This window comes from Haematobia irritans, chromosome 2 (genome assembly GCF_050003625.1).
Source record: "Haematobia irritans isolate KBUSLIRL chromosome 2, ASM5000362v1, whole genome shotgun sequence".
In the NCBI taxonomy this organism is placed as follows: Eukaryota; Metazoa; Arthropoda; class Insecta; order Diptera; family Muscidae; genus Haematobia; species Haematobia irritans.
Genome location: NC_134398.1, coordinates 9,664,543 through 9,686,837, shown reverse-complemented (window position 1 = coordinate 9,686,837; position 22,295 = coordinate 9,664,543). Strand labels below are relative to the sequence as shown.

At 31.1% G+C, this 22,295-nt stretch overlaps 2 protein-coding genes across 3 annotated transcripts; one reads left to right on the top strand and one right to left on the bottom strand.

The window, feature by feature from the left end:
- Nucleotides 1-1,406: 1,406 nt before the first annotated feature.
- LOC142223398 (uncharacterized) lies at nt 1,407-18,653 on the top strand. 2 transcript variants are annotated; one of them, XM_075293279.1, is made up of 11 exons: nt 1,407-1,649; nt 1,716-2,141; nt 8,280-10,133; nt 10,460-10,577; nt 10,638-10,773; nt 13,888-14,017; nt 14,085-14,264; nt 14,450-14,518; nt 14,928-15,554; nt 15,834-16,364; nt 17,624-18,653. In XM_075293279.1, exons 2-11 carry the CDS (start codon nt 2,051-2,053, stop codon nt 18,082-18,084), a joined length of 4,197 nt encoding a protein of 1,398 aa, XP_075149394.1. In that variant the 5' UTR covers nt 1,407-1,649; nt 1,716-2,050; the 3' UTR covers nt 18,085-18,653. The 2 variants fall into 2 exon arrangements, with proteins under 2 accessions (XP_075149394.1, XP_075149395.1); XM_075293280.1 differs by lacking the exon at nt 14,450-14,518.
- A 5-nt stretch (nt 18,654-18,658) lies between these two features.
- On the bottom strand, nt 18,659-22,207 carry LOC142223401 (transmembrane protein 138). The gene is made up of 4 exons (XM_075293284.1): nt 21,944-22,207; nt 21,787-21,859; nt 21,538-21,709; nt 18,659-18,945 (listed from the first exon to the last, which is right to left on the bottom strand). Exons 1-4 carry the CDS (start codon nt 22,075-22,077, stop codon nt 18,836-18,838), a joined length of 489 nt encoding a protein of 162 aa, XP_075149399.1. The 5' UTR covers nt 22,078-22,207; the 3' UTR covers nt 18,659-18,835.
- Nucleotides 22,208-22,295: the final 88 nt, after the last annotated feature.

The window sequence follows — 22,295 nt, the reverse complement described above, 5'->3', positions numbered from 1 at the left end:
TGATGGAAGGTTTAATTTTTTCAGTTTGAAGCACTCATAAAAAAACTGTTGCTTTCAAAAAGAAAATTCAACTCCTCAATCAACTGCTGCGCTTTACAAACTATCAGTTATTCCGTCGACAGTGCTCGTGTCGAACAGATCCCATATATTGTGAACATTATAAGTTAAGTCCGAAGGCATAATCGATACTGCTGTATGTTTATGGGATCGATAACACATTTATCGATTAGTTAGTCATCGCCGACAAGTCGTATCGATCCGACACAATGTAAGATTCTTTACAAACACCGACATTCCTTCCGGAATAACTGATAATCTGTAAAGCGCATAAAATATCATATTGACGGCTATGCCAATATAAATCTGTTTATTCGGCGGCGGACAATTATCCATTATAAAATCATTTTGAAGCTATTCGAATGGTAATGAGATTAGTTGTACAACCAATCTTACAATCACATTTACATTTTTTGAGCTAAATTTTTTTAAAACTATTATAGCGACTTGGACAACTTGAACAATTATTAATATTTTTTTTTATATAAATCAATATTTTTGATTAATTGACGGCGTCGACTTGGCGGCTTCATTCTCTGCTTTTATCTGATGCGCTTTACAGACTATCAGTTATTCCGGACGGAATGTTGGTGTTTGTAAAGAACCTTATGCGCTTTACAGACTAGCAGTTATTCCGGACAACAGTGCTCGTGTCGAGCATATCCCATATATTGTGCACATTATCAGTTAAGTCCGAAAGCATAATCGATACTACTGCATGTTTATGGGATCGATAACACATTTACCGATTTTTTAGTCATCGCCGACAAGTCGTATCGACCCGACACACTGTAAGATTCTTTACAAACACCGACATTCCGTCCGGAATAACTGATAGTCTGTAAAGCGCATTACAGTGTGTCGGATCGATACGACTTGTCGGCGATGACTAAATAATCGGTAAATGTGTTATCGATCCCATTAACATGCAGCAGTATCGATTATGCCTTCGGACTTAACTTATGATGTGCACAATATATGGGATATGTTCGACACGAGCACTGTCGTCCGGAATAACAGATAGTCTGTAAAGCGCATTACAGTGTGTCGCATCGATACGACTTGTCGGCGATGACTAACTAATCGGTTAATGTGTTATCGAACCCATAAACATGCAGAAGTATCGATTATGCCTTCGGACTTAATTAATAAGGTGCACAATTTATGGGATATGTTCGACAGGAGCACCGTCGTCCGGAATAACAAATAGAAAACAAGCATGTTCATACAGTCTGACCAGTGGATTGGTCATCTACTACAGTATTTGGCAACCCTGTATATTACAGCTGTTTTAATATTTGACAAGTGGCTGTCATATTTTGAGGAAATGTAGAAGAAAAAACAACACAATAAAAACGCAAAAACAAAGTTCATAAAATAAAAACAATACAATACGTCGTATTAATATTAGAGTGACAAATAAGTGAAATTTATTTGATAATTTGAGCATTTCAAAGGAAAAAATTAAACGGATTGCTGTCTAAAAGTATTAGAAATTCCCAAAAACAGAGTAATGAAAGCTAGCAAGTGAATTATATTGATCGCGTGGATCAAAACATTTGTGAAGAAAAACAAACCAAGAACAATTAGAAGTATGATTTTTTTTGTGCAATATACTATATAATCTAATGTTATTTTCTATGGGTTTTTCTTTGCAGTAATTATTGGTGTTTTGTGTGGAAATTCAAAATTCATTTCGCTCCCTGCTAGCCCCTTGCTGGTGAAGGAAAATTCTTTTGTTGTTTAGTATCAACGCGTCATGATTTGGTGCTTTGACAATATTGCCCTCCAAACTCAAAGCCATCACACGAGCATCATCATTGCCGCCAACATTATCTTACGGATGTGTAAATTCATATTTCAATAATTCGTCTTTGCATTTGCATGAACACGAAATATTTAATGGTTCGCCTTCAGATCGATGACAAGGCAAACAACTCACTCTTCATAACACACAAGGAAAGTCAACAAAGCTAACATTCTATCGCTGAATATGGATCCCCAAAAAATATCTGAATTGGCTAAACTATTACGAAATAATGGCGACAAAATATTAAGTTGTGAATCTGCTCTGACCTTATCAGGTAATATAAACAAATCAACATTGTTTTTACTTCCTTGCAACACTATTATGTATATGTAGGTGATTCCCCTTTTCAGTTTTTCTAACATTTTTATTTTAATTAAAGTACAATGATATACATACATACATGCCTTAATATGAATATAACGTATACAAACACTATAAGGCAGCTTATCTTTTTGTTTACATTAAAAGTAAATTAGACTGCATTTGAAAACAAAAGTGGAACATCTCGCCTGCTCGTAATTATAATTAATCGATTTTATTTGTTTACCCATTTCATTTGCAATGAAAAACCACTACAATTTTGATTTTTTTTTTTCGATGTGTGTCATACAAGCATACCGTCTTAAATTACATTGTGATCATTGACAAATAGTTAGGATTATAATTTCAAGGAAATATTCAATATCTGATAATATTGTCTATATGGAAGTTAAACAAAATTGTGTAATACGACCTAAAATAATTGTCAGAGTCTGAATATTGTCAGAAACAAGTAAACTTTATTAACCCTCTAATGCCCCAATTTTTTTGCCAGCTGACTAAAACTCAATGTTAGCGATACAAACTCAAGAAAACGACACAAGAAAAATTTATACGGTAAAATTCAGTATATGCTGCAAAGCCTCTTGAACAGTTTTAACAAAATTTTCTTTTTATTTTACCCTGTTTTGTTGGCTTAAGGTATGTTTTACTAAAGGCTCCCTCATATAACGAAGCCCGCCTAAAGGCAGGATTGGGCATTGAAGGTTAAATTTATATTGATAGCCAGACAGTATTATTTTGTAAGAGATTTAAATATCATATTTACTTAGTTTAATAAATGACATTTCTATCCTTTCACGAGCAATTTACTAGGTTAATACCTATCAAATACCTCTAAGTTGTATGATTGTAATCTCAAGGTCGGTTTATGACAATTGACGTTGTGTTGTTACATTTAAAATTCATAAAATTTTGGAATTATGGGAAATTAAGTTGAAATGGAAATTTAGGTTTAAGCACTCGGAGATCAAATGTCACCTGTGATCATTATGGCTATAGTCTGTCAAGGTTTAACGGTGAAGTGAGAGTTAAGGGTCGTTTGCCAATACACGTTGGGTAATTTGCTATATTGTGTATCTTAATGGGTTAATAATAGGGCTGTCATTCGGGATCGATTTTTAAAAATCCCGGGAATTTGGGATTTCTAAATATAGAATCACGGGATCCCGGGATTTTTTTGGGATTCTTTAAATATTTTAAGTAATAATCTACAGCGCCAAAAAATTGTTGTACATTAAACCAATTTAGTTTAATTTAGTTTTATTAACAAAAAAAAAAAAAACAAAAGAACATAAGAGTAAATTAAAAAGCAATTTAAAATTGCCATCATACTTAACGAATACTTAGTCCAATTCAACATTGTCAAGAAAAGAAAAACTAAAATATTATGACAAAAATAAATAAAAAAGAACCATTTCATATCGCTATCTTACTCAGCAAAACATATTAAGGATTATGTTAGTTTAGGCGTATTTTCGTATACTTGTGATAATACTTTTGTACTTCGTTTTAAGTAAAAATATCCAGGCTTCAAAATTTTTATCAGATAAACGCGATCTTGTTATATTTTTGACGGACGGATTCCACATGAACTCATTATTCGAAGAACCTTATCGTTTACATCGATTTTTGATGAAATTATGCTGTTTAGTATACCTCATGTATAACACATTCTTACTCAAGGTGTACCATAAATGTTTATTAACTCAATTTGTCAGGTATGAAATCTAAGGGCCGTTTACAATGAATGAAGACCTTAATAAACAATCATGAAAACCAACAATGTTAACAAATTGGAATTATTTTTTCGGGATCCCGAAAAATCCCGGGAAACAAAATACAAAAATCTCGGGATTGTAGATAAATGCTGTCCCAAAAATCCCAGGATTTCGGGATGGGATTTATCCCGGGTGACAGCCCTAGTTAATAGGGCCTATATCTAAAAACAATGTTGGCACCGCATTGTTTTTTGGGCACTCCGATTATACCTACAGTGATCTCCCTTCTTAACTTTTTGAAGTGTGTTCAACACCTTAATATTATAAGGTCCATTTTTGGAATAATCCAAGTTTCCAAAAAATTTTAACATACTTTTTGTACTTTTTGTACAATCACTAGCATAATGCTAATACTCATCCTCCAACATACAATAAACAGAGTTCGAAGATCTCTACATGTGCGAAATCATTTTGGTATACCCAATTGATAATGTTTTAATTTTTTGTAAAATAAAACGCAATAATAGGGTCGACTTACATAAAATTTTAAATTGAGTCCTTGTTTATTACTAAACTGAATTCATTCCAAATGTGAGCTAAATCGATTACTTCGTTGTACAATTGTATAAAAACTTTAGTTATGAGACACGCTCAGCAAAAAAATTGGAATTTCTTCTAAATACACAACTCTTTAAAAGCACTTCCAAATATGGCATCCTTAAGATGTTATTTATTTTAACTACAAATGAAATTTTTAAAAATAAATTTCTTTTTTTATTTCGTACCCTGCACCACTTTGTGAATCCACATTTTCGATACTATCACCCATGTTCCGATATCCACTTCAATTCCACTATTCACGTCAAATCCACGAACGTGAAAATTTGGTGTTCTTAATTCCACGTTCTTTTTTGAACTTTCCAGCTGGGTTGGACAAATCACCCAAACATTCGCTAAGGCGGAAATCAAAATAAGAGGAATCAATAGACTTATTATAATTTATTATCTTTTTAATGATGACGCAGTTTTCATAAAACTCTTGTATTAAATATAAAAAATTTCAAATTTTTTACGCGAGTACTTTTTTTAACCGGAAATACGCCCATCTTGGACCTAATTCAACTTTCACCAAGAATTTTGCAAGTGAATTGATTTCACGAAAATTCCGGTGAAAGTGGATTATAGGACACGAAAATCGTGGAATTGATTCACATTCTTCTGGAATTGGGAACATGGGCATATATCAAATCCGACAAATGTGTTGGGTGCTATATATAAAGGTTTTTGTCGCAAATACATACATTTAAATCTGACTCCATCTGAACAAAATTTATAATCTACAGACTTAAAATTTAAGTCGGATAATGCCCTGGGATGGTACACTATGTTAGTAAAAACAAGTATATACGGCCGCAAGTTCGGCCAGGCCGAATCTTATGTACCCACCACCATGGATTGCGTAGAAACTTCTACGAAAGACTGTCATCCACAATCGAATTATTTGGGTTGTGGTATCTTAAAACTTATTATTCCTGCATGGTTGTTGGATACCATATACTAACATCACGTACCAAATTTCAACCGAATGGGAAGAATTTTGCTCTTCCAAGGGGCTCTGGAGGTCAAATCTGGGGATCGGTTTATATGGGGCCTATATATAATTATGGACCGATATAGACCAATTTTTGCATGGGAGTTTGAGGCCATATATTAACACCACGTACCAAATTTCAACTGAATCAGATGATCGGATGAAATTTGCTTCTCTTAGAGGCCTCGCAAGCCAAGTCGGGGGATCGGTTTATATGGGGGCTATATATAATTATGGACCGATGTGGACCAATTTTTGCATGGTTGTTCGAGACCATATACTAACACCATGTACCAAATTTCAGCCGGATCGGATGAAATTTGCTTCTCTTAGAGGCCTCGCAAGCCAAATCGGGGGATATGTTTATATGGGGGCTATATATAATTATGGACCGATGTGGACCAATTTTTGCATGGTTGTTAGAGACCATATACTGACACCATGTACCAAATTTCAGCCGGATCGGATGAAATTTGCTTCTCTTAGGGGCCTCGCAAGCCAAATCGGGGGATCGGTTTATATGGGGGCTATATATAATTATGGACCGATGTGGACCAATTTTTGCATGGTTGTTAGAGACCATATACTAACACCATGTACCAAATTTCAGCCGGATCGGATGAAATTTGCTTCTCTTAGGGGCCTCGCAAGCCAAATCGGGGGATCGGTTTATATGGGGGCTATATATAATTATGGACCGATGTGGACCAATTTTTGCATGGTTGTTAGAGACCATATACTAACACCATATACCAAATTTCAGCCGGATCGGATGAAATTTGCTTCTCTTAGAGGCCTCGCAAGCCAAATTTTGGGGTCCGTTTATATGGGGGCTATACGTAAAAGTGGACCGATATGGCCCATTTGCAATACCATCCGACCTACATCAATAACAACTACTTGTGCCAAGTTTCAAGTCGATAGCTTGTTTCGTTCGGAAGTTAGCGTGATTTCAACAGACGGACGGACGGACGGACGGACATGCTCAGATCGACTCAGAATTTCACCACGACCCAGAATATATATACTTTATGGGGTCTTAGAGCAATATTTCGATGTGTTACAAACGGAATGACAAAGTTAATATACCCCCCATCCTATGGTGGTGGGTATAAAAATATGAGAAACATTTTAATCTGAACCAATTTTGAGGCAACTTCGCAAAAGTGTATTTATGATTTATCGGTCGATAGATATGTATTAGAAATAAAGGAAAATTTGAGTCACTTTTACAAGTTTTCGACTTAGGAGTGGCGATTTTATGAGGAAAATGTGGGTATTTTGGTCATTTTTGCCCAAATCGGTAAAGCATATATATGGAAGCTATATAATCTAAACCGATTTCAAACAAATTTGACATGCATACTTAGTATTTTAATTCTACTCTCTGTGCAAAATTTCACGTAAATCGGACTACAACATTGAACACTGTGGTCATATGACGGAAAATCGGGCGAAAGATATATATGGGAGCTATATCTAAATCTGAACCGATTTCAATAAAATTTAGCACACTTGACTACACTACTAATTGTACTCCTAGTGCAAAATTTCAACCAAATTGGGCTAAAACTCTAGCATCTGGGGCCATATAAGTCTATATAGGGCGAAAGATGTATATGAGAGCTATATCTCAATGTGAACCGATTTCAATCAAATTTGACACAGCTGACTATAGTGCTTATTGTTCTCCTGGTGCAAAATTTCAAGCAAATTAGGGTAAAACTCTGGCTTCTGTGGCCATATAAGTCCATATCGGGCGAAAGATATATATGGGAGCTATATCTAAATCTGAACCGATTTCAATCAAATTTTTCACACTTGACTATACGACCAAGTGCTATGTTTGTGCAAAATTTCAAGCAAATCAGGGTAAAACTCTGGCTTCTGAGTCCATATACGTGCATATCGGGCGAAAGATATATATGGGAGCTATATCTAAATCTGAACCGATTTCTTCCAAAATAAATAGGGTTCTATTCTGACACAAAATAAGAACTTGTGCCAAAGGCGATTGGACTTAAACTGCGACCAGACTTTGATCACAAAAATGTGTTCACAGACAGACGGACGGACGGACAAACGGACATGGCTAGATCGACTCAGGGACCCACCCTGAGCGTTATTGCCAAAGACACCATGTCCGTCTATCTCGTCTCCTTCTGGGTGCTGCAAACATATGTACTAACTTACAATACCCTGTTCCACAGTGTGGCGAATATTTGGGGTCAAAGATTTCAGAGAAGAGTTAGAATGCATTAAAAATCGTAAAAAATTATTTATTTATCAAAATATTACAAAATTTTTTAATTCTCATCCAAAACGCTGAATTCGGATCACATCTTAAGAAGTCATGCAAATTCAATGCAACGGCTCTTGAAATGGTGGACACCCGTCCTATGACAAGCCCCTATTAAATTCATCGCTTCTGCGCCAATTTTGCCCCCACTTCCGGTTCCAGAGAGACGCTTTTTTTGCTGGGACCTTAAGGCAATTAGTCGAATGAAAACGTTTCGGATATGAGAAATTGGCTATTACATCTCTTCCTCGATTTTTTTTTAAACGAAGATTCGACTTTTACATGTTGTCTATAATCAACAAAGTAGATCAAAGTCGAAAAAGTATTTTTTTTTTTTCAAAATTGAGAAAAGTCATTTGCCTAAATGTTCCTCGCATGAGAAAAAATCCGAAATCATTTTCCTAATTTTTTCATTCCCAAAAGTCTAACTACCACCATTAAAATATGACAATGCTAAAAAACTCTATCTTTTCTTTCTTCCAGGTTCGCTATTACGTGCACTTAACGATGCCTTTACACTGATCGCCGATTCACTGGAAGTCGGTGAAGTTCAAAACTTTCAAGTTTTGAAACCCATGAACTCAAAACCACCAGTCTTCCGTGATCTTCAATTAATACACGATTTTATACAGAAAACAGCTTTACTATGTCTGGTGCATTATCCAAGTGATGAATATTTTGGTAAAATTGATATAACCAAATTTGTAGCTCTCAAGAGGTTAGAAGTGCAAAAAGTTGATATAAAACAGTTGGCAGGTATACAACGTTTACGTGGCCAATTAGAGCATTTGATATGTGTAAAAAGCCTTAAAACCGTCGACGATATAATAACCCATTGTGGTGGAGATAACTCTAATGGATTTGTATGGAATGAATTGAAAAGTGCCGATTTTAGCTACAATAATTTGAAATGTGTAGACACGTCGTTGGAATTCGCCCAATATCTACAACATCTGAATCTGAGACACAATCATTTGACTTCAGTGCAAGCAATCAAATGGTTACCCCATTTGAAAACATTGGATTTGAGTTTTAATCGTTTAACACAAATACCCCAATTCCATATGGATGCCTGTAAAAGATTGCAAAGTTTAAATATGAGTAATAATCTACTGGAAGATCTTATGGGCATAGTGAAATTGGATGCTCTCACCGATTTGGATTTATCGGATAATTTCCTATTGGACCATACATTTCTTCTGCCTCTTAGTGCTCTGATTACATTGAAATTTCTATCGCTTTTTGGCAATCCCTTACATTGTCATCCCAAGCATCGTTTAGTCACGTGTCAATATTTGCACAAAAATTGTTCTACAGTAAAATTTGTTTTGGATTTTGATACCCTCTCGAAAAGTGAAAAATCCGTGACAGGGACATATCAACTGAGACAAGTTGGAGCCCTCAATCGTTATGCCTTGCGTTCATCATCAACATCCATTTCGACTGCAGGAGGACTGACACCATTGCGTGGATCTAATACCCCCGCATCTAGTGTTGGTTCGTTACTTTCATTTAAGCTAGGTGCAGACAATTCTTCCGATACCGATGTTAAAGGCAATGAATCGTCTATAGTTAAACAAAAGAAAAAAGCCTCCAAGACACGATGTGTAGAAATCGAAGACCAATCTTTAGATAATGGCAAAATTTGCAATGAAGCCGCAGAGGATGTTATGCATAGGTCGACTATATCGACAAATAAACATATAACCTTTACTGAGGAGCATTGTAAGGAACATTTAGAAACAAAACGACAAATTGTTAAACTACGAGAAAAATATGGAAATGACTGGTTGCATTCGGGCAATGCTGAAAGGCTGTATAATGGCTCACCTAGAAAAGTTAATGATATGGACTTAGAACGACAAAAATCCAGAGAAATGTTTGAAGAATACATAAAAGATGTAACAGGGGATTTCACCTCAGCTACGGATAGCCAGAATCTAAATGCAACTGTTCATACTTCGACACCCACCAACGAAATCTTAGACAATACTCTAACTCAATTGACTATGTCCCCCATAAAAACCCAATCTGAAACAAGTGATACTTCAATATATAAAAGTCTAGATCAAACCCAAACAATTGTTAATAATACCGAAACTAATTCGAATGTGGACCAAGAAAGTACTGTATATAAATCTTTAGACGAAAGTAAAAATTCTAAAAATACCACCAATCCATTTGATGAAGATGAAGACAATAATGATGTGGCAAACAATGATAATGGTGATGATGTGGAGAAGCCTAGTGAAAAGGATAATGATGTGGTGGTGGAAGAAGAAGAGGACGATCGTTTGAAATATGTCTATTCATCGAAAGAGAATGATGAAGATGAGTGTAAGTATGATAGTTTTAAAAAACGTGGATGATCACATAAGTACTTGACCAAGAAAAAGGGATACTAAGCGAATTAAAAAAAATGCAAAAAAATAGCAATGTTTTAAACAATAATAAATTGCTTAAGCGGTAAGGCTAAGTACTTATCAGACCATCCACTTGTAAAAATGTGGACGATCGCATAAGTACTTAGCCAAGAGAAAGGGATACTAAGCGAATTAAAAAAATGCAAATAATAAATTGCTTAAGCGGTAAGGCTAAGTACTTATCAGTTTATCCACGTATTGAGGGACAATTTAATAGTCCATTTTATGTTATCATTTCAGTTTCGGAACGTGAAGAGGATGAGGAAACCTACATTGTCTACACCACAAATCGCAATGAAGCCATATTTTTAACAAAATCCTCAAATTTCCTCAGAGAAAGAGATCCCCTAACAGAAAAGTATACTCTTATAAAGTTAAAAAATTATTGTTTTTAATTTTTCAATTATTTTTTTCTAAGGACTTTAACAAAATGGAGCTTGAAAATTTTGGAATCTTGTGATCGCATAAAATCCAATACATTACGTATAAATTTTGATACTGTTAAAGTGGATAAACAAGAGCGTGTTTATACTGTGGAGGAAGATTTATGTCAGGTATTTAAAAGTCTTTTTGTTTTATATATAGAACTTCATATTAAACACAAATTATTTGTTAATTAAAACAAGTAAGGAAAGTCTAAAGTCGGGTGGGGCCGACTATATTATACCATGCACCACTTTGTAGATCCACATTTTCCATAGCATATCAAATCCGTACAATGTGTTGGATGATATATATAAAGGGTTATGTTCCTATATACATATATTTAAATCTGAACCGACAATATATTTAAGACTTCTTAGAAAATCTATTGACTTAAAATTTTAGTTAACGATGAATTTAACATGGGCTTGTCATAGGACGGAAGTTCTCCATTTCAACAGCCGTTGCACTGAATTTGCATAACTTCTTTACGTGTGATCCGGATTCAATGTTTTGGATGTAAATTAAAAAAATTCTGTGATATTTTGCCAAATAGATAGTTTTTATAATTTTTAATGGATTCTAACGCTTCTCTGAAACGTTTGACCTCAAATATTTTCAAAAATGCACAATTTTTCAGAATGGATTTATCATTTTTTTTCGACAAAATTTAAATAATTTGTTCCATTTTATGAATTCTTACTCTATTTTTAACCTATTTGAAACAAAAAAAGTTAAAATTACCCATTAAAAATATGAAAGAAGCATGTTATAAAAAAATTGAACGAAAAGAACTTCCTGTGTAGTTAAAATAGAGAACATCATTGGGAGTACATCTTCTGGAAGTGCTTTTAAAGTTATGCCTTTGGAAGAACTTACAAGTTTTTTTTGCTGGGTGTTTTTATGATATATCGGTCGATAGATATGTAAGAAGAAGGAAAATTTGAGTCATTTTTACAAGAAAATGTTGGTATTTTGACCATTTTTTTCGAAATCAGAAATACATATATATGGGAGCAATATCTAAATCTTAACCGATTTCAACCAAATTTGGCATTCATAGCAACAAAGCTACTCCCTGTGCAAAATTTCAACTAGATCGGAGTAGAAAATTTGTCTCTATGGTCTTATGAGTGTAAATCTGGCGAGCTATATCTAAATCTGAACCGATTACAATCAAATTTTGCACACTTGATTATGGTACCAATTGCACTTCCATGCTAAATTTCAAGCAAATCAGGACAAAAAATCAGACTTCTGGGCATATATAAGTCCATATCGGTCGAAATATATATATATATATATATATATATATATATATATATATATATATATATATATATATATATATATATATATATATATATATATATATATATATATATATATATATATATATATATATATATATATATATATATATATATATATATATATATATATATATATATATATATATATATATATATATATATATATATATATATATATATATATATATATATATATATATATATATATATATATATATATATATATATATATATATATATATATATATATATATATATATATATATATATATATATATATATATATATATATATATATATATATATATATATATATATATATATATATATATATATATATATATATATATATATATATATATATATATATATATATATATATATATATATATATATATATATATGGGAGCTATATCTAAACCGATTTCAATAAAAGTTGGCACACTTGACTTTTCTACTAATTGTACTCCCAGTGCAAAATTTCAACCAAATTGGTGTAAAACTCTGGCTTCTGGGGCCATATAAGTCCATATCGGTCGAAAGATATATATGGGAGCTATATCTAAATCTGAACCGATTTCAATCAAATTTAGCACACTAGACTATAGTACTAATTGTTCTTCTTGTGCAAAATTTCAAGTTAATTAGGGTAAAACGCTGGCTTCTGGGGCCATATAAGTCCATATCAGGCGAAAGATATATATGGGAGCTATATCTAAATCTAAACCGATTTCAATAAAAGATGGCACACTTGACTTTACTACTAATTATACTCCCAGTGCATAATTTCAACCAAATTGGTGTAAAACTCTGGCTTCTGGGACCATATAATTCCATATGGAGCGAAAGATATATGGGAGCTATATCTAAATCTGAACCGATTTCAATAAAATTTGGCACACTTGACTATAGTACTAATTGTACTCCCTGTGCAAAATTTCAACCAAATTGGTGTAAAACTCTGGCTTCTGGGACCATATAAGTCCATATCGAGCGAAAGATATATGGAGCTATATCTAAATCTGAACCGATTTCAATAAAAGTTGGCACACTTGACTTTACTACTAATTGTACTCCCAGTGCAAAATTTCAACCAATTGGTGTAAAACTCTGGCTTCTGGGACCATATAAGTCCATATCGAGCGAAAGATATATGGGACCTATATCTAAATCTGAACCGATTTCAATGAAATTTGGCACACTTGACTTTACTACTAATTGTACTCCCAGTGCAAAATTTCAACCAAATTGTTGTAGAACTCTAGCTTCTGCGACCATATAAGTCCATATCGGGCGAAAGATATATATCGGAGCTATATCTAAATCTGAACCGATTTCAATAAAAGTTGGCACACTTGACTTTACTACTAATTGTACTCCCAGTGCAAAATTTCAACCAAATTGGTGTAAAACTCTGGCTTCTGGGGCCATATAAGTCCATATCGGGCTAAAGATATATATGGGAGCTATATCTAAATCTAAACCGATTTCAATAAAATTGTACACACTAGACTATAGTACTAATTGTTCTTCTTGTGCAAAATGTAAAGCTAATTAGGGTAAAGCTCTGGCTTCTGGGGCCATATAAGTCCTTATCGGGCGAAAGATATATATGGGAGATATATCTAAATCTGAACCCAGAATATATACTTGTGCCAAATTTGAAGTCGATTGGACTAAACCTGCGACCTAGACTTTGATCACAAAAATGTGTTCACAAACAGATGGACATGGCTATATCGACTCAGGAGCCCCCCTGGGCATTTTTGCCAAAGACACCATGTGTCTATCTCGTCTCCTTTTGGGTGTTGCAAACATATGCACCAACTAATAATATCCTGTTTCACAGGGTGGCGCAGGGTATAATTATAACAAAACACATAGGACTGTTATAATTTTTAAACTAACTGTTATAATTTTATATCATTACAGGAATTGGAAAAAAAATTGCGTGATATTTTATCCCAAAGAGATCTAACGGAAATGAATCAAACCATTTATCGATGTGTCAATTGTAATTGTCAATTCTCGCAAGAGATTAAAAATACAAAACAACATTTTGGTATGTCCTTCACTTCTCAGAGAAAATCTGAATAAATAAAATTAATGTCATATTTTTCCGCAAACAGACATACGATGTCCAGATTGTAAATCAACCTTTATCGCTGAAATACATGAGATTCCAAAGTCATTGGAAAAAGCGGCAACCACTTCTCTTGTGGATAAATTATCACCTGCATCAATAGTCGAAGAATTACCAGCAAATATTGTTCCCCTTAGCATACAAGATGCAGACAGCAACAGTATTGGTATGTTTGAACATCGAAACTTGTGCAAATTTGCAGCATGTTTAATTGTTTCCCTTTTTTTGATTTTATAAACTAACTGATAATTTTTATGATTTTATTTTTTTGTATGCTCTTCTTTTTTTACGTTGATCTCTTGATTTGTTGTATACTTAAAATTTTACTCAAAACTCAAATGGTCATCTAAGGTAAAGGCAAAACAAGGCTTACAACTAATAAACCACAGCAAGCAACAACACAGAAGCAAACTGTAAAAAGTTAATATCACTTTATTAGTACAAAGTTTCCTTAAAAAAATCAAAAATACTTAAAAAGAAGCATTGGCTTTGTGAAAAAAAAATTGAAAATTTATTTTGGCAATTGGTTTTTTCGCTTTTTCTTTCCGCTCTTCTATTTGGCTACTAACAATCCAATGTTTCTTAACAATATGATGAGGCAAGCCTTAAAGCATTTCTATATCTTAATTGCATAGTAATCCAAGAAGAAATTACTATAATTTCCAGACTTTTTTCTATTGCAAAAAATTAAGGTATCGGATTGGACATGGTCTTTGAGGATTTGTTTCATCACATTGTCTAGCACCATTTTTTTCTCTCTCTCTTTGCAAATTTAACATCTTCTAACATATAGAATTTTCCTTCCTATTAAACCAAAAAATTTAACTAGGTTCTGCAACATCTCTCAATGAATCATCGTGCTCGAAAATCACTACCACAAATTCAGAAAGTTCTTTCAATTCCAATCAATCGTTGGTGGGTAGTACCAACACTGATCGTGACATGGATTTCAGGACAAATGGTGAAAGTGATGTTGACATTATATCAAATCCCAGTCAATCCAGTATAGAAGTTTTAGATAATTTTGCTAGTCGCAAAACATCAGAAGAACGTCGTATATCCCATATACCAAATTTGGAGACAATTGATGATCAAAGTTATACGCAAACCTTTTTGGAAAGAGAATTTGATAATATGATCAATTTTGCTGCCAAAGATCATCCTGAAGAATATATAGAAAAATTACCGAGGGAGAAACATGTAAAGATTCAGAATCCATCCGAAAATGATGAATCTTCTAGAATGGAGAATGGGGCGAAAATGAAAAAATCCACAACTTCAAATTCTACACAAAATAATTTAACAGAAAGCAGTTCTTCAGGTTCTGTAACCGATAGTATTTGCACAACCTATGAGCAAAAGGATAAAACCGATGCTACTACAGAGTTTTTGCAACAAGAAGTCAATGATAATTCAAAGAAGGATGGAAGTAATAACAATTTGTCAATGCTTAGTGGTAAGTCCATAGAACAAATTGACAAAAATTAAATAAAAAAGATTAAATTGACAAAAAAATGTATAGCATTTGTGACATCAAAGAAAAAAATATGAGCTTTAACATAAAAAAGCATTAATTGTCTTAATAGCCTCTTCAATAAATCAATGGCTTTGAAAATCAAAAAAAAAACTATGAAAATTTTTCGAAATACTACAAACCCTATATAGGGAATCTATTTTAAATCTATTTTATTTAGCAAAACAATTTGATGTATATCAAATTTTTCTTCTATTACAGCCTTTATGCACTCTACCAGCATGCTAATGACCAGTTCTAAAAAACTTATTGACACGGAAAAATTATCGAATATTAAATCAGGAACTCCTCTACCCACCACCACCAATACAGCATCTATAAATTCAGCTACAACCACTAGTGCGACATTATATAAATTTAACTATACCGATTTTAATGATATCGATCATCGTTTAAAATTATATTTCTATCAAACGAAATTCGAAGAGCAAGGCGAACATTTCAAATGGATAGTGAAGGGACAAATTTACAATGAAAATACCAAACAATTATGTGAGGGTTGTGTTGTGGTCTCCACATGTAAAATATATTTGATGGAAATATTTGGAGAGGAACATGATGATGTTACAAAATGGCTGAAGCCTATTATCACATGTACGATAGATCGTTTGGAAACGATACAACTGTTACCTTGGAAAATTGGTTTATCATTTCATCTAAGAGATTGGGGTGGATTTTTGTTATTGCTGCAAGATATCTTAAGGACGGATTCGTTGTTGCTATTTTTTGCAAGTAAGTAATATAAAGTAATTCTGTCGATAAAAAAGCAACATTTTCAAGAATAAAAAAAGGATTGTAAACCATAAATATAAAAAAATTAAAATCATACAAAAATCAATTAAAATATTCTAGAAAATTTTTTACTGAATATATATTTAAAAATAAAATTCCAATGATAATTTTTTAAAAAATTCAAATTAAATTTTCTATGAAAATTTATTTTGATGAACATTTTTAGAAAATTCAAATTTACTAAAAATTTTTATAAAATTCCATTTTTAACGAAATTACTTCTAAAAAATGTCCATGCCATATATCCCGTGGAAATTATCAACAATTAAATACCGATGATAATTTTTATAAAAATTTAACTTCGTCTAAATTATCATAGAAAATTTAATAACTAGAAATTTTTTTCAAATTCAACAGAAATGTCAAAAAAGATCAAATTTACTGAATGTTTGTATAAATTTCCAGTTTCAACAAAATGACCTTTAAAAATTTTTTTTCACTTTCTACAGAAATGTCAAAAAAATTAAATTTACTGAATGTTTGTATAAATTTCCAGTTTTAACAAAATTTACCTTTACAAAATGTTGACATAATTTACTATATACACACAAAAAAATATTTTTTGTCTTCTATCACGAAATTAATTGATCCAATTATTTTTAATTGAAATGTCTTCAATCACAGAAATGATAGTATCAATTAAAAAATTAATTGAAAGTCAATTAAGAAATAAACTGATCCAATTAAAAAATTAATTGATACTATTAATTTTTGTGATTGATTTTTGTTTCAATTAAAAATTTGTTCAATCAATTAAAATTTTAATTCAATATTGTTTTTTTTTAACAGTTTTTACTCAATTAAGACTTTAATTGGAAAATTTTCGTGAAATTTTTTTCTGTGTACCGTTTTAAATCGCGATGATATTTTTATAAAAATTTAACTTCGTTTACATATTCTATAAAACTATATTTATGACAAAAATTTATTTTTTTTTTTAATTTTTTGAATCTAATTTCATCAAAAATTTCTATAAAATTTAAATTTACTGAAAGTTTGTATAAATTACCAGTTTCTACAAGAGGTGTGCACGTGACACGAACATTTTCGTGACTCACGCGTGAGTCATGAACATTTTTTAAACTTCAATCATTTTTTTAATTGGAAATATTTCGGTGATATTTTTTTCTGTGTATACCATTGAAATATTGATGTAATTTAACAAATTTATGTATTATCTTTTTTTACTATATTTTCAGACAACTCCTTACCCACTACTTGTGATCTCATCTATAAACCGAATGAGACAATTGTTAAACGCTTAAATTCGGCTATTATAGATGAACATTTGAATATGTGCTCTGTACTAAATGGCTGTGAAATTACTTGTGAAAATGCTAAAAGGTCTTTTAATATCTGTTGTCTTCTAACAACTGATTCGCGATTATATTTAAGCACTCAAAATGTGGGATGGCTATCATTGGGAACCCCAGGATCGAATGATAATATCGAATTGAGTGTAACACAATTTATGTCAAATTTAGTTGAAGTTGAACATCACAGTGAAAATATATTCATTATGCAGTTCATGGACGAGACCCAAGATAAAAATGAACTATGGAAGTGTGAGTTTGAAACAGTGGAAAATGCCAATACCTGTTTAAATGCTATAGCACAATCGTGGGAAAAACTTTTTGGTGTACCTTTGATAAGTACATAAAACGCCCCCTCTCTAACAAAACTGAAAACTAAGCCATTGAATTGAATTGAAGTGATCTTAAACATGACTCAAAATTAATACAATAATTATATTAATCTATATTTAAATTTACCTTTCCCAAATTTAGATTAAAAAAAATATTGTATATGTATATTATGAAGTCTTATTGTCATTTTTGTCTTTTTCTTAGTGATAAAGATTAAGTGCGTGTTTTACGATTATAATTTTAAACGAGTATAAAGTCCTATATAACCAATTTCAATAAATTTAATATACATTTTTATGGTGCCCTATAATTTTATATACACAACTACGGGATACCTATTACATATCTAATTTTCATGTATAAACCTAAAATTTTGTTAATGGCAAATTTGATTCCTTAGAGAGTTGTTTTTTATATCCATGAAACTATACGTAGATTGAATATCTTTTTGTAAATTTTATTAACTCTCCTGCCATAATTATTTGCAATATTATTCGTTTAAATTTATTCGTACTTTACCTTTGTAAATAAACAAGAACGAATAAAATGAAATGAGAAAATAAATTTTCCTTCGTAAATGAAATCACATTTTCTAGTGAAACAACAAAAAAAAAACAATAGCAGTTTTTATTACATATTATTTTTTTTTAAGTTTTACTTATATATTGCTCGAAAAACTTATATATGTTTTTCGATTATTATTCTTATTTTTTGTTTGTTTGTTTTTTTTTTGTAAATGTATGTCTTAAACTTTGATTTACAGATTTACTTATCACTCAATTGTTCTGCAATCCAATCAATATTTTCCTCATAATATCGTGGATCCGATATGGTTAATGCCGTACGTTTATATGTGTAGTAATAAAAAAATGAAACTGAAACGGAAGTAAAGTGGGACAGTAAGCAGGGTTAATTGATTAATCCCGGTATGAAAAATAAGATATAAAATAATTTATAAGATAAAAATTGCATCTTCAGGCTCTTATTTCTCTCTCTCCGATTTGGCCCCGTGCTACTATTATATCAGACTAAGATATAATTTTTAATCATTTTTCTTATGAATAAGAAATTTTATTTGAAGAAATTTTTCGGAAAGAGATTGACAATTAGGTTAGGTAGGTGGCAGCCCGATGTATCACTTAAACTATCTGTCCATTGTCATACCACAGTGGTGAACTTCTCTCTTTTCACTGAGTGCTACCCGATCAGCGTTGCCACAATGAATTTTTATTTTGGAACAAGATTTGCTAGCAAATTTTGTCAAAATTTCATTTCAATAGAAAATTTAGCCAACATTTTATTTCTATAGAAAATTTAGCCAACATTTTATTTCTATAGAAAATTTAGCCAAATTTTTATTTCTATAGAAAATTTTGTCAAAATTTTATTTCTATATAAAATATTGTTTAACTTTTATTTCTATAGAATATTTAGGCAAAATTTTATTTCTATAGAATATTTAGGCAAAATTTTATTTCTATACAAAAATTTTATTTCTATAGAAATTTTTTTCAAAATTTTATTTTTATAGAATATTTAGGCAATATTTTTTTCTATAGAAAATTTTTGCCAAAATTTCATTTCTATAGAAAATTTTGTCAAAATTTTATTTCTATAGAAAATTTTATCAAAAGTTAATTTCTATAGAAAATTTAGCTAAAATTTTATTTCTATAGAAAATTTAGCCGAAATTTTATTTCTATAGAAAATTTTGTCAATATTTTATTTATATAAAAACTTTTTGTCAAAATTTCATTTCTATAGAAAATTTAGTCAAAGTTTTATTTCTATAGAAAATTTTGCCAAAATTTTATTTCTATAGAAAATTTTGTCAATATTTTATTTCTATAGAAAATTTTTGTCAAAATTTCATTTCTATAGAAAATTTAGTCAAACTTTTATTTCTATAGAAAATTTTGCCAAAATTTTATTTCTATATAAAATTTGTCAAAATTTTATTTCTATATAAAATTTTGTCAACATTTTATTTCTATAGAATATTTTGTCAAAATTTAATTTTTATACAAAATATAGCCACAATGAATTTTTATTTTGGAACAAGATTTGCTAGCAAATTTTGTCAAAATTTCATTTCAATAGAAAATTTAGCCAACATTTTATTTCTATAGAAAATTTAGCCAACATTTTATTTCTATAGAAAATTTAGCCAAAATTTTATTTCTATAGAAATTTTGTCAAAATTTTATTTTATTTCTATATAATTTTTTTTTTTCGACTTTTATTTCTATAGAAAATTTTGTCAAAATTTTATTTCTATATAAAATTTTGTCAAAATTTTATTTCTATAGAATATTTTTTCAAAATTTAGTTTTTATACAAAATTTAGCCAAAATTTTATTTCTATTGAATATTTAGCCAAAATTTTATTTCTATACAAAAATTTTATTTCTATAGAAAATTCAGGCAAAATTTTATTACTATAGAATATTTTGTCAAAATTTCATTTCTATAGAAAATTTTGTCAAAATTTTATCTCTATAGAAAATTTTGCCAAAATTTTATCTCTATAGAAAATTTTGCCAAAATTTTATTTCTATGGAAAATTTTGCCAAAATTTTATTTCTATGGAAAATTTTGCTAAAATTTTATTTCTATTGTTTTTGATCTCAGCTTAAAGCCATGCATTGACTAAACTACAAGTGTAGCTTAACCAACAGAGGAAAAGTATGCTTGTCAAATTTATTTATTTATTATTATTATTTATTTATATAGAAAATTTGTCAAACTTTTATTTCTATATAAAATGTTTACAACATTTTCTTCCTATACAAAATTTTTGCATAATTTTGTACCTATAATTTTTTTTACAGTTTATATCTGTACAAAATTTTGGCAAAATTTTATTTCTTTAGATAATATTGTTAAAATTTCATTTCTATAGAAATTTTTGTCAAAATTTTATTTCTATAGAAAATTTTGAAAAAAAAAATACCGATTTGACGAAAATGGACCAAAATCAACTAAATTCCATTTGGTCCGATCATCCGACCATAAAAATTAATAATTTTTTGGGCCAATTTTGGTGCGATCGGACCCTGTGCCCGATTCAATGTTAATCTCAATGACAAGGGACCTGCTTTTTGTAGCCGAGTCCGAACGGAATTCCACATTGCAGAGAAACCACTTAGAGAAGCTTTGAAACACTCAGAAATGTCACCAGCATTACTGAGGTGGGATAATCCCCCGTTGAACAACTTTTTGGTGTTCGTTCGAAGCAGGAATCGAACCCACGACCTTATGTATGCAAGGCGCCTTGCACCACGGTGGCTTCAGATTGACAATTGAAAATTTGCATTTTCCAAATTCGATCCCGTACGTTCTGCCTAATGGAAGATATGTTGAAAACTAAGTGGCAACCGTTCCAAAAAGTTTGTACTGTTCCTTTTTGGAACATTTGATTTGTATACGATTTGTTTTTGAAAGTTTAACATTTCTAGATGCCTTACCCATTCTCTGCACAAAAGATAATGCTTTCATAGTTGTTGACCAGTTGGACAAGGGGAACCACAAAACATTGTAGACGAACCAAAAGTGTTGAGACACCGAAAGCAGGAAATATAATAAAATTGTAAATAAGAAAAATTTACAATTTCTCAGGATAACATGAGTTGCTCCAACCTAAAACAGAAAAAAATGGATATAATTTTTAATTCCATATACAAATCTTTGTATTATATTTTTCTAGTCCTATGTACCTCATAAACGCATGTAGCATGGACGGCAAAGGTGAAAAATAAATATTCACATATAATGAATAAATCCTGGGTACTGTTTAAGAATAAAATAACAAAAAGAAAAAAAAAATATCAATTTTATAAAACCTCCATAACTTCGTCTCAGTGCTTCACTTACACAAATAATAATATGGTAAATTGGAGTTTTTGTGGCAACAACAAATGGGCAAATGTATTAAAGAATAAATCAGCCACCAATAAAGAAAACTGTAAAACCAAAAGGATACGATATCGGCTTAGAGTTAATTTCATATTACTGCTGTAACGAATATCGTTTGGATTAAACCAAAACGAAGAACTTTGTTTATTTTTATTGAATTTTTAATCACTCAGCAGGCAATGACGTCAAAGTTATGAAAACACTTTTGCTTTTGACATTTTCCATAAGAAGAGAGAGAAAAAGAGTAAGAGGATATTTTTTTGTTTGAAAGGATTTTTTGTGTTCCGTCTATGCGCAGTTGTATTTGAGA

Excerpts from the sequence above, each read along its gene's own strand:
- LOC142223398 (XM_075293279.1), top strand. The coding sequence starts at position 2,051 with ATGGATCCCCAAAAAATATCTGAATTGGCTAAACTATTACGAAATAAT. Across the intron at positions 10,578-10,637 it reads AGAGATCCCCTAACAGAAAA|GACTTTAACAAAATGGAGCT; the intron begins GTATACTCTTAT and ends TTTTTTTCTAAG. Across the intron at positions 14,519-14,927 it reads ACAGAAGCAAACTGTAAAAA|GTTCTGCAACATCTCTCAAT; the intron begins GTTAATATCACT and ends AAATTTAACTAG.
- LOC142223401 (XM_075293284.1), bottom strand. The coding sequence starts at position 22,077 with ATGAAATTAACTCTAAGCCGATATCGTATCCTTTTGGTTTTACAGTTT. Across the intron at positions 21,710-21,786 it reads ATGCTACATGCGTTTATGAG|GTTGGAGCAACTCATGTTAT; the intron begins GTACATAGGACT and ends TTTCTGTTTTAG. Across the intron at positions 18,946-21,537 it reads ATCTTTTGTGCAGAGAATGG|TTTCATTTTTTTATTACTAC; the intron begins GTAAGGCATCTA and ends CTTCCGTTTCAG.